At 34.3% G+C, this 13,230-nt stretch overlaps 1 protein-coding gene across 1 annotated transcript; it reads right to left on the minus strand.

Moving 5' to 3' along the window:
• Positions 1-9,635: 9,635 nt before the first annotated feature.
• Positions 9,636-10,577, minus strand: LOC101956617 (olfactory receptor 8G50). The gene has a single exon (XM_013364838.1). The coding sequence runs from the start codon at positions 10,566-10,568 to the stop codon at positions 9,636-9,638; it is 933 nt and encodes a 310-aa protein (XP_013220292.1). The 5' UTR covers positions 10,569-10,577.
• Between the last annotated feature and the right edge of the window lie 2,653 nt (positions 10,578-13,230).

Here is a 13,230-nt window from a genome sequence, read left to right on the forward strand (position 1 = left end):
CTTCTGAAAATTCTAAGTAGGAAGAGAGAAAATATTTTGTAATAGATATTATTTATCCATCTTACAATGGGATATGAAACAGAGTTCAAGTCTTTTCAACCATCTATCTCCAGGTTTCTGCAAGTTCTTCCCCTCTCTTTAGTCAAAGACTTTATGATTCCAATAATATATGACTTATAAATAAATGTCAAACAGAACTATCTGTATTTGTGTTCTATGCTGTAATGATAATTTTTAGTAATACCCCGTCTCTGACCACGCTAAGAAATCTTCTGATGACTTATATTGAGTGCTCCAAAATTTCCCATGGCTTTTTAATAATCCTCTAAAATTCTGGGCAAGAAAATATATTTTTTCATACTGTTAAAATAGCAACAGCATAAAAATCACTTACCCCAATATTACAATTGATGAAGAAAGATTGAAGGTTTCAAATTGTTGAACAAGATAAGATGTCCACTCCTTACCCTTTTATTCAACTTTGTACTAGTAGATCTAGTTAGGAAAATAAGGCAAGACAATAAAATTACAAAACATCCTGATTGGAAAAGAAAATGTGACACTATCTCTATGTTTAAATGTCAAAATCTTGTATATAGAAAAGCATAATGAACCTATGAATAAGAAAAAAAATTATTGGAAATATTTCTTATTCTTGAGCCTAGTTGTAGAGTACAAAGTCAGCATAGCAATTCAATTGATTTTACACATTTGCAATTAACAAAAACAACTCTACTTATAATACCATAAAGAAGAATAAAATGCTAAGGAATTCACTAAATAAAAACAATGAAAGTTATCATACTCAAAATTGAAAAATTTTCAATATAGTTGTTATAAGGGTTTCATGAAGATGCAACAGGAAGAAATGTATTTTTCTCAACTATTATGGACAAAATAACTATATGAACAGAATTAATTTGAAACTCTTTCTCATATCACCCACAAAAATGAGCTCAAAATGGGTTATAGGACTAAATGTAAGGCATAATAGAAATTTTAGAAAAAAATAGTCTAAATAATTGTGGCTTTGGACTTGATAGTAATTTCTTAGATAAGTACCAAAACCAGAGACTACCATAGGAAAAAATAAAGTGAATATCATGATAAAGTTTAAAGATAGGCCTTTAAAGAACACCATGAACAAAGAGATTTTATGACAGTGTATAAAGTTGGGAATATATTTTCAATGTATATTTAATTTCCTGAATACTAATATCAAGGAAGAGTTTGTGGTCAGGATCCATAATGAATACTTAACAATTTAATAATGAAAAGGTCAAGAACCTATTTTTAAAAGTAAGAGAAATTTAATAGACATAAAATCTAAGAAAAATACATGAATGAGTAATAAACACCTAAAATATGTTCATCATCATTAATTGTTAAGAAAATTCAAATGAAATCACAGTGATAAAACATTTCATATTGTTTTAATGAGCTTTTCACTATTGTAACCAAAAGATCTGATAAGAACTATTTTGGAGGAGGTTAAGCTTATTTGGGGCACATGATTCCAGATGTCTCAGTCTACAGATGGAAGCTCCAATGCTCTGGGCCTGAGGTGAGGCAGAACATCAGAGCAGACAGGCATGATAGAGGGAAGTGACTCATGACATGAATTTCATGAGAGAGAGAGAGAGAAATAAAAACACTTACTAGGGTCAAAATTTACACTCCAATATCATACTTCCAATGACCTTCCTCCTCAAATCATAACTTACCAGTCTACAGTTACCACCCAATTATCTCTATAAAGGGACTAGTGCACTGATTAGATTAAGGCACTTATAACCTAAATGTTTAACCTCTAAACTTTTGCATTGTCTCACAAATAAGGTTTTGCAGGTTACCTAGTATCTAAATCTAAATAACACACATCCATCAGGAAAGCAATGATCAAATCTAGAGATTAAACACAGGTGTTGGCAAGAATGAGAAGAATTGTGAACCTTTATCCATTTATCCATTACTGGTGGGACTGCAGAATGGAACAAACTGTAAGAAAACAGTTGTGGCAGTTCTTCAAATTCTGAAATGTAGAGTCACCTCCTGGCCCAGAAATTTCACTGCTGTGTAAAGTACTCTGAAGAAATGAAAACATACATCCATAACAAAAAGTTATATGTGAATGTCCAGAACAGCTCTGCTTATGAGAGCCAAGGAGTGAAAGCCACTCAAATGCTCATTCAAGAATGAATAGACAAACAAAATGTAGCATATTCTTATAATGGAACATTATTCTTCAATAAAAAGGCACTGAGATATGTCACATCATGAATACACCTGAAACACTTTAAGTGAAACAATGCGTATAGAAATGAGCATATGATGATTCCATTGATGCAAAGTATCCACAATGGAAAAATTCATAGGGACAGAGAGTAGTTTAGTGTCTTCCACGGACTATGGGCACGGAGGGGCTGAATGGGACTGCTGATGGGCATAGGTTTTTGTTTGGGGTGTGATGAAGGTGTCCTATAATTAAAAAATAATGATGTGTGGGTAACTACATGAACATACAAAAATCACTGAATTGAACAGTTGAAAAAGGTAAACATCAACTGATTTCAATAAATGTTTTATACAAATTGAAATGAATACAAAATAATAATGACATCATCCTGAACACAGAGTATTTCATTATAAATCACTCATCACTCACTTTTTACTGTTCTGTAAACCTTGATATCCACCTCTGTATTTTTTCAACTATGTCCCTCCAAACAATGTACAAATCTCTCATGTTACACACAAATTATGCTATGAAGTCTCAAAACATGAAAAGTGTAGCATTTTCTAGTTATTGACTATTAAGAAATTGCAGACACAAAGTAGAAACACACTTAATTAAAAATATTATTTCTATGTCTTTATCAGAGAAAAATCAAAAAAGCTAAAAATAGATTTTCTTAAGCAAGATTGAATCACAATAGAATTGTAAAATTGTCAGAAATACACAGCAGATTTAAGTGAAGTACTATGAATTTTCGTCAGGATACCAACTCTCTGACTTTCCATTTGGTCATCGCCTTCAGATCATAGTTTTCTCTAATTCTGGGCCAATTCTATTCCTCACTAGAAAAGCTGAATTATGTCTACAATAGTAAATTGTTATTTCATGATAGAGATAAAATGTGGCTAATTTTGTTAACCCAAGGCTGACAGTTTTCTTGTTATCTTTCTTAAAAGTCACTTTTTTATTTTACTACATTTTCTGATTATACCTGTAATAACAAAGTGGAGCTCCCATACTAGGGTAATTTGAATGTCCTCAAAATTCCATGTATTGTAAACTTGATGCCCAATGTCAATTGTGTTGAGAATTAGGACTTTAAAGAGGAGATTTTGTCACGAGATGAGTGGATTAATGGTGTTTTGAGAGTGGATTAGTTATCATAGTTGTGGGTTCCTAATTTAAGGATAAGATGAGCTACTTCTCTCTCTCTCTCTCTCTCTCTCTCTCTCTCTCTCTCTCTCTCTCTCGCTCTCGCTCTCGCTCTCGCTCTCGCTCTCTCCAGTTATTGAATATTCCACTATGTGATTTTGTGGCAAGAGACCCTTGCCAGATTTGATCTTTTGACGTTGGATTTTTCAGTCTTCTGAACCTTGAGCTATATGTATTTCTGACTATTCTACTTTACCTCATCTTTGGTAATTATTTATTGATTTTTGTTCTAGGGTTGAAACTCAGTGGTATTTAACCACTGGGCAATATCCCTATGCATTTTTTTGTTTTATTTTGAGATAGGATCTCACTAAGTTGCTTAGGGCCTCTCTAAGTTGCTGAGGCTAATCTTGAATCGCAATCTTCCTGCCTCAGCCTTCCTAGCCTTTGGGAAAACAGATGTATGCCACCATGCCTGGCCAGTCTGTGGTATGCTACTATTACAGCACAAAACAGACTAAGAAATCTCCCCTCCATATTTCTGATTCTTTACATTTTGTGCTCGACGGCTTTTTCTGTGTTCTGGCATCTCAAAAGGCTGTCCCACTAATATTGGTCCCCAACAAATAAGCTACATTATCTCTGGCCTGACTGTTTAAATTTTGACAGCTGTTTTGTGTTCTGACCCATTCCATGGATTGAGATCCCCCCAATGCATCAGTGTGACTCTGATGCATGATCTTAATTCCTATCACTTCCTGTTCTGCTCTACCAAAGTGTGTGTGCGTGTGTGCATGTGCACACACAAACACCTGGGTGTGTGAATGTCTTAGACTCCAGAGGGAATTACCAAATAACCTGTTCGTCATAAGTGGTTTTGGCTTTATATGTCAGATCCTTCTTGGAGAGCTTGGACCAAATGCAAAATACCAAAACAGTGTATGGGCAAAAAGATTCTTTTTGTTTCCTAACACTTTTCTTTAGGTAGAATTGATATACAAGTAACTGTACATATTTAGTGGATACCATTTGTTCAATTTGGACCTATCTAAGTCTCATAATATTAGCATCACATTCAAAGTAATTGATTTATCTCCTGCCTTCCAAAGTTCCCATATGTACTTTTGTAACTTTTGTTGGTTTTGATTATGTTTTTTATTTGTTAAGAATATGTAATATGAGATCTGTCTTCTTAAAATGTGGAAATGCACAATATCATCTTGTTAACCATAGGCAGCATACTCAAAAGAACATCTTTAGAATTTGTTCATCTAGCATAAGTAAATGTTTATTCCTATTGAACATACTCCCTATATTTCCTATCCTACCTTCCATTCCTGCCTGCTTCCTGTTATTTTATTTTCTGCCTCTCACTTTGACCATTGTAAACACAAAGTATATGCAGATTTTGTTTCTTTGGACATTTACTGTATTAATAGAGTGAAAATATGGGATAATCCTGAGTTTTGTAAACTTTTTTATAAATTCTTTGTAGTGGTCTTATGGACACAAATTATGGATGTGGTATAGATGAACATAGAGAGCAACATATCATAGTTAGGTGAAATTGGGGAACAATAATCATAAGGTGAGATATCTTAAGTTAGAAATTCAGAAATATTATGTTTAGATTGCTTTGAAAATCGGAAGAAATCTATTTATCTATCTCTGTCTATCTATCCATACACATACATATAAAAGATAGGGAGAATATAGTTTTAAATATCAATAACTTGGATGATGCCACAAAGGGAATAATTTAAAAGATACAGAAAATAATAATAAAATTATATGGAATTAATAATTCAAGATTACTATTAGGTTGGGGACTAAAGCAAATTAAAATAGTGATAAACAAAATGTTTGTTGTGGGTGTGCAGCATAAAGAGATTAGTAAAGAGTATCTGCTCTCAGAATGTTGGGTGCTAGATGAGGTCAGAGAGACTGACTAGACACTGCGGTGACTACCTTGAATGGGCAGATGCTACAGGACAAAGTTATTATGGTTCTAGGCCAGAATGAGAGTCAGCGAAAGTAGTAAACAAAGAAAATGTTTGGTTTTCTTCTTCTGTGTTTTGGCAAGTATTCCATGGAGTGACTATTACATGCAAGGACCTTTTAGTAGACCCTTAGTTTTAACTCATTATTTCTTCTGTTTCTCTTCTTTCACGTTATCCTGTGAAATCCTACTTAATAGTTAAGGCCCTTTGGTTAAGATCTTTAATAGTGACGCCACAGTTAATAAGATCGAATTCTGTGTGTCCATAAGATGTTATTTTGATTCTCTGTAGCATGTAGTAATTCTGGATTCACTGATTTATTTAACAGCCTTTCTTCCATACTTAATTGTAAATGCATTACAGTACTGGCACCGTGCCTTGCATATCACAAGTCTCAATAAAAGATGAGCAATAAATTTATTGTAAGAAGCACAGACATGAGTTAATACAGATTCAAAATGAATGAACAAAGCCCTCACCCTGCCTGATTTTAAACAGTTAAACAAAAAAAGGGTTTGCCATGATTTCACACTGCACAGGACAGGAAGGTAATATGGGAATATGTGCTCACCAGATATGTAGTCTTACAATGAAAATAGGAAGAGACATAAACAACCATGTCCCCATCTCTTGAGACAGAAATCGCAACAGAAGATTCTAATAGTCAAGGTCTGGGATTCAGACATACCCTTCCTTCTTCCCAGAGTGTCCAGTGTTGTGTATTTTTCTTCTCAGTTGCTCTGGAGGAAAAGGATTTTGATGATCTGAGGAAGTATCAGACCAAAGGTATCCTTTGCATCACTAATCCTGATCTCTGCTGAAGTTCCTGCCCAAAGCCACTTGCCACTTGGCAAAAGTTGGCTAATATGATGATTTTATGTACTGTGTAGAGATAATCAGAGTCTAATTAGGAACAAACAATGATAATGACCTCCCACGGGACTCTCATCCCACAAGTGCCTACTCTGAGGATAATCAACAATTAGGATTTTCTTTTCTCACTTTGGTTCTCAAGCATTTAGTATTTTCAATATTCTTATTTGACTTTGGATTTTAAAAAATATATGAAAAGTATTGTTGGAGTTCTAGTGAATTTTATGATGTTATTTAAAAATTAAAAATTTCAGAAGTATTTTGAAACAGTGAATGAATTCTCTAAAGTTATTTTTTGAAATAAAATATAAAAGTACAGCATATAAGCAAACTTTCTAAGATCTGTTTCTATTTTCATTCATCTGTACTAATTGTATTCAATTAATGTCATAGATCCAAAAACCAGTATTTCTTACACATGAAATAAAAACAGCTTTCATTTAATTCTCTGCTAAAATTCTGTATATTGATACATACCTGCAAGAAGTGCCTAACAAGACTAGAATGAAAAAATGCCCTAACTTTTTCCTCATGAAAAATAAAAGAAATTTTGAGGAATAATGAAAATGGGTTATAGAAATTACTTTCTTGTAAACTCTTATGGAGAAAATTTATTTAATATTTTTATCCAATGTTCATTAAATGTTACATAATTTTGAAACAAGTTGAACTATTTTTATAATTAAATTTACTCTGAAATTCATTATATTTTTCCAGATATGGACCTTTAATTTGGTGTTCAAAGGAATTTTGGGAATTGTTAAAGTCTATCATTTAACTTTTTAAGGGCAAAAATTTAGTAAAATAATTTATAGTCCAATAAAATATGTTGTTCATCAATAATGATCAAACCTTAGGACCAGAAATAGGATATATATGTAACCAAAAGTTTTAATAATTGAAGATAACACAACAGAATATTCTTTCACAATATGATAAGCTTGTGTTATATTCTCAAATACGGTTTGTCTTTCATTTCTGTGATACAAATGTATTAATTTAAAATTAATTTTTATATGTACACAAGTTTTTCACAAGATTAGACATTTTTATGAGTAGAACCAATAAGCAATCATGAATGGTAAGTCAAACCAGTGGAGACATCATTATTTAATATGTGGATGAACCAGAGATGTGCCCATTTTATTGCCTTAGGTGGTAAGAAATGCCTGAGAATTAAATACTTGTGTTTATGTTTGAAAGGTGTAAAAATATCCAAAGACAAAATGAAATCAGGAAGCTATGACAGGGTAGGAAAGCTGTGAGAATGAAGCCGAGTTCTTAGAAATGAGCCGAGTTTTTGAGGCATTGTAGGGACTTTGTTGTTTGATATGGCTTGTACTTTACTAGTAGATATTAAAAGATGTGAAATAGAATATTTTTATGTTAGTATTTAATATTCCTTGTAGATGAAATGCTAATACAACATTTAAAACTCTAGAGAGAACCAAATTGAGTCATCTCTGGTTTAATACAAACATTGAATAATGGTTCATTCCTGATAGTCATTCTTTCTTTGTTCCTGAAAGAATAACACCCTGAGTCTTAGTTTGTCACGTTGCCAGATACTCACAGCATTTCTCAGCCCTATTTCAGCTACCAAGTCTGTCTGTGTGATTAAGTCCTTATCAAAGCGATATAGGTAGAGGGAGGTCCATTTTTTCCAGTGACTATTCTTAAATTCAGGGGACATTCCCTTCCCTTTCCATGATATCTGCCTGATGGCCAGGTGGTGGAGCTGAAGGAAGTATCGGATACAGTTGTATGGAAACAACATGTAGTATAGTAGAGCAACAATTTAAAGGAAATAATATCTGTGATAAGCAACAGAACCACTCCTGATTCACCTTCTGGTTAAGGCAACATTCTGTGTGTGTGTGTGTGTGTGTGTGTGTGTGTGTGTGTGTGTGTGTGTGAGAGAGAGAGAGAGAGAGAGAGAGAGAGAGAGAGAGAGAGAGACAAACAATGTTTTATGCCCATTAGATAAGACAAATGATTCTAAAAATGAAACAAATGTAACTGACTTGAAATGCTCATATTGGGTAAGGAAGCAGTGGCAAGTGCTTGCTGTGGGCATAGCATAACAGAGAGCAAGAGAGAGGCTCATGATGTTACTTGGAGGCATCAGGCTTGTCTCCTTCATGCAACATTTTTTCAAGGCTTTGAAGCTTAGAGGTGTAAGAGAGAACATAACCCTGACATTTCATCTAGAAGCAGCTCTTACATAAAACAGATATATATGGTCTCCATGAATCTTTGAGACTGTTTTAGGGAGAGAGTAGGAGAAAACACCTTTGTGTTACTACCACCATCAGGAGAAGGCAGGGATGCCGAGCAGCTGATGGGTGCCGTTAAGAATACCTAGGCTGACAAATGGGGACAATTACCTCTCAGGAGAACTAGTTTTCTGTCTGCTGTTTTCAAGAGCATCAGTAGGAACTTACTTGGGCATGAGAGAATAAAGGAATTTTTTGACACTAAGTCACATTTTTGGCTCCCTCACACAATTTATTTTTTAAGAATGGGTACTGATTTTGGGGTTAGGAAGACTACTTTTCATTAGTCAGAATGCAAATTGTACAATTTTAACTTTCCTATATGAACAAATACCCCATATGAATGCAATAGTAAAACAACAACACTTCTAAATGAGAAATTCTAAAACACAGATGGAGAAAAAAAGCATGATCTCTACTCCAGCAAGGAATTTTGTAAAATAAATAAATAAATACATACATACATACATACATACATACACACACACTATATTCAGTCTTGTTTATCATTGGCTATCTCTTCCATGACATAGCCATCTCCTTCTGGATCAGGAGTATCTCATCACCCATCATTTGACTCAGATACCCTAATACACTTCTACATGCTTGTCAGAATTAGGGATTATACTTTTATATTCCAAATAGAATAAATTATTTATTTTAGAGTTCAAACTTTCAGAAATGTTTGCCAATATACTTAGGTAAAAAGCAAAATACACAAACTATTGATAATATTAAAGAATATGCCAAATATATATATTCGATGAGTGAAGCTAAATGAGTATTATCTGAAAAGATCTATGTTACAAACATAAACAACCATTATTAATCCTCTGGAGGAATTTGAAGAAATTTTGACAAATATTTAGAGGTGATATGGGTTATTTGGAGTAGATGGAATCTGGAGTTTCCAGGAAGGGCATTGTGCTGCATGAGTCTACTCCTGGGAGCCTAATTTAACCTTGGTGTTGCTCTTCCAAATAATAAAGAACTATCAGTAATTCTATTTCTTGTGAATATTCATTGCGCTCTTTGGACTATTTTATTACCAAACACCCAGAAATTGTAAATTTTTTTCTAAAACAAAATACTCTTTCTTTATAGAAAATTTATTTTTCCAAGGAGCTTACTTAGGGCCACTTTGACATCTTTATTCCTCAGGCTGTAGATCAGAGGATTCAGCATGGGCACAATAATGGTATAAAACACAGATGATACTTTCCCTTGGTCCATGGAGCTGACTGATGATGGCTGAAGATACATGAATGCAGCAGATCCAAAGAAGAGACAAACAGCAGAGATGTGGGAGCTGCAGGTGCTGAAGGCTTTGGCTCTGCCCTCAGTGGAGCGAATGCGCAGGATGCTGGCTATGATGAAGATGTACGAGCTAAGGATTGTCATGGTTGGAACAAAGATATTAAATGCACTGATGCACAAACCTACTATCTCATTTATAAAAGTACTGGAACAGGAGAGCTCCAATAGTGGATAAAGATCACAGGCATAATGGTTTATTATAGCTTCACAGAAAAGCACTCTTAGCATGCAGACTATGTGAGCTGTGGCATCAATCAAGCCCACAGTATACACCCCAACTACCATCCAACAACAGACTTGAATAGACATGGTTACCTTGTAAAGCAAAGGGTTACAGATAGCAACATAGCGGTCATATGCCATTGCAGCCAACATGTGACACTCTGCAATTGCAAAAGTTGCAAAGAAGTAGAGCTGAGTCATGCATTCAGCGTAGGAGATGGTGTTTTTCTCTGTCACAAAGTTCACCAGCATTTTGGGTGTGATTACAGTAGAATGGCAGAGGTCAATGAAGGAGAGACTACTGAGGAGATAGTACATGGGAGTGTGCAGGTGAGAGCTGAGCCCAATCAGTGTGATCATGCCCAGGTTCCCCACCACTGTGAACACATAGACTCCTAGGAAGAGAATGAAGAGGGGCAGCTGGAGCTCTGATTTGTCTGTTAATCCAGCCAGGATGAACTCAGTCACTGTGGAATGATTTTCTTCTGCCATTTTCTTCTGGGAATTCTAAATAGAGAAGATTTTTTTTTTTCTGGTAATTAGACATTATCAATCCATTGCATAGTGAATTTTGAAACAGTTTAAGCCTTTTCAGTCATGTCTCTTGTTTTCTACCAGTACTTCATCTATCTCATCAAAGACTTTGAGATACCAGTAATGTGTATTTTAAATAATTCATTTTAAATAATTATCAAATAGAACTATTTATATTTTTGTTCTATGCCTTATGATTTGTTGTTAATAGTACCCATTCCTTAATCTCCCACAGAACTGTTTTTATAACTAATAAAGTAACTAATAGGGTAACAAAAAAAGAAAAAGCACCTATATGAATCTCCTCAGTCTATATTGCTCATAATGGCAAATTACTGAAAGACTTTACCTTAAATATAATTAAACAAGACAAGATGTCCACTTGTTATTCCATGTTATTTTACTGAAAATAATCTACTAGTAGAATATTCAAACATTTCCTTGGGACTTAAATTGTTTAGAATTTAAATTTAAATAGGAGATATTTAAACATTGTTAATAGTGTAATTTTTTGAAAACTTAGAGTCATGAAACTAAAATATTTAATTACTACAACTTTTGGGGATTTTTATGTAAAAATTTGTATTTAAAAATAATAATTATGGTAAGAATATTTAGCATTAATTAACCTTCTTCAACAGATTTGTAAATACACTGTACAGTACTATCAAATATAGTAGAACATGTTCATCATTGTATCTCTAGAATACCATATCTAGTATCACGTGTTATTGGAATCAAACTTTCAAATGCTCTAAAATGAATATTTTGTCCTAAGACAATTATCAGCCTTTTCTAATAATTCCAGAATGCAATCATTGCAGTGAATCTGCATTTCTGTCTAAATTCCATGCACAATGAAAGGAATTCAGATTTTCACTAAAGTTCAATGTTTTCTAATTCCTCATCTAGGATAAATAGAATGAGAAGTACCATCCTCATAATTAATGGCAACTGCTCATTCATTGTCTATTGCTGGAGTGAAAAAATGTAAAAGATAGATGGAGGTAGAGGTCAAGGGAAGATAATGAACTTCCCCAAGTACAGGGAACATCGGAGAGTCAAGAATAAAGTTCTGCGACACAAAGAAGACAATATGAGAAGCAATGAATGTAAAAATACCTAAAATAGGACAAAACTATTCACACACCATAGCCTGTTTAGGATACATTTGATCATGCATGTTGGTTCATAAGATAATAAATTACAGAATATTGTCACAATACGTTAATGCGACGTATTTACTTTCCTGCTGTCATGGCATTGAATCTCCAGAGACTACGAGTATTGTATTGGTGGGATCTTTGAGTATTAGGACCTTTTTGTGTTTCTTGTTGGAAAAAAGTTGGCATTTTTTAAACCCACCCCCCTCCCCAACCCCCCACCCCGTCTGCCCCAGACTAGTGTTGTCTTTTCTCTGTGGAGGATCATCTGAACTTGAAACCAGTTTACATTTGTGCAAAACCAAAGAGAGAATGTGGCCACTAGGTGGCGCCCATGATCTGAAGTAGCCATCTCTGCACAGGCCTAGTTGGAGGTCTCTGAATTGAGTTAATTAATAGAAAGGAGGAACAGGATACCTGTCACGCAGAGGTTTTAACGTATTCCTATGAAAAGATGTTTAACAAGAGAGAGAAATTTTCAAAATAATATGTGATATTTCAGCTGCGAAAATGCAGGGGATACGTAGAGATGTAGGCAGGTGCCTGAAATTATGATAGATTAAGTGAATGGGAAAATAGTGTTGAAAGTTGGGATGTTCCTATAATGGTGCTTGATGAATGGTGGGAACCCCATAAATACTTGTTATTGATTAACCCAGATAATTTTTCCTCCAAGAATTGCTCAATGGGAAAATAAACAAGGAGAGTAATGAATTACAGTAGATGGGGTAGAGAGAGAAGAAGGGAGGGGAGGGGAGGGGGGATAGTAGGGGATAGGAAAGGTAGCAGAATACAACAATTACTAATTGGGCATTATGTAAAATTGTGGATGTATAACCGACGTGATTCTGCAATCTGCATTTGGGGTAAAATTGGGAGTTCATAACCCACTTCAATCTAATGTATGAAATATGATATGTCAAGAGCTTTGTAATGTTGTGAACAACCAATAAAAAAAATTAAAAATTAAAAAAAAAAAGATTAAATATGGTGATATTCATGATACACTTTGGAAATGATAAAGAATTTTACTGCTGTTGAGGCTCAAACAAAATTCACATGATTTCTTTAAGTTATAGACTCAGAGTAAAGAAAGCCTACATGAAATTTCTCATGAAAATAACACTATTGCGGACTGGGGATGTGGCTCATGCGGTAGCGCGCTCGCCTGGCATGCGTGTGGCCTGGTTGGATCCTCAGCACCACATACCAACAAAGATGTTGTGTCCGCCGAGAACTAAAAAATAATTATTAAAAATTCTCTCTCTCTCTTTCTCTCTTTCTCTCTCTCTCTCTCTCCCCTCTCTCACTCTCTCTCTTTTTTTTAAAAAAAGAAAATAACACTATTGCAACCTGAAATTTCAATGAAAACAATGTTTATATTTATAACTTCAAATGTTATTTTTAAATCACTAAATATTCCATCTTACTATTTCTGCACTCACAACTAGAGAGTT

Source organism: Ictidomys tridecemlineatus, chromosome 4, assembly GCF_052094955.1.
Source record: "Ictidomys tridecemlineatus isolate mIctTri1 chromosome 4, mIctTri1.hap1, whole genome shotgun sequence".
Taxonomy (NCBI): domain Eukaryota; kingdom Metazoa; phylum Chordata; class Mammalia; order Rodentia; family Sciuridae; genus Ictidomys; species Ictidomys tridecemlineatus.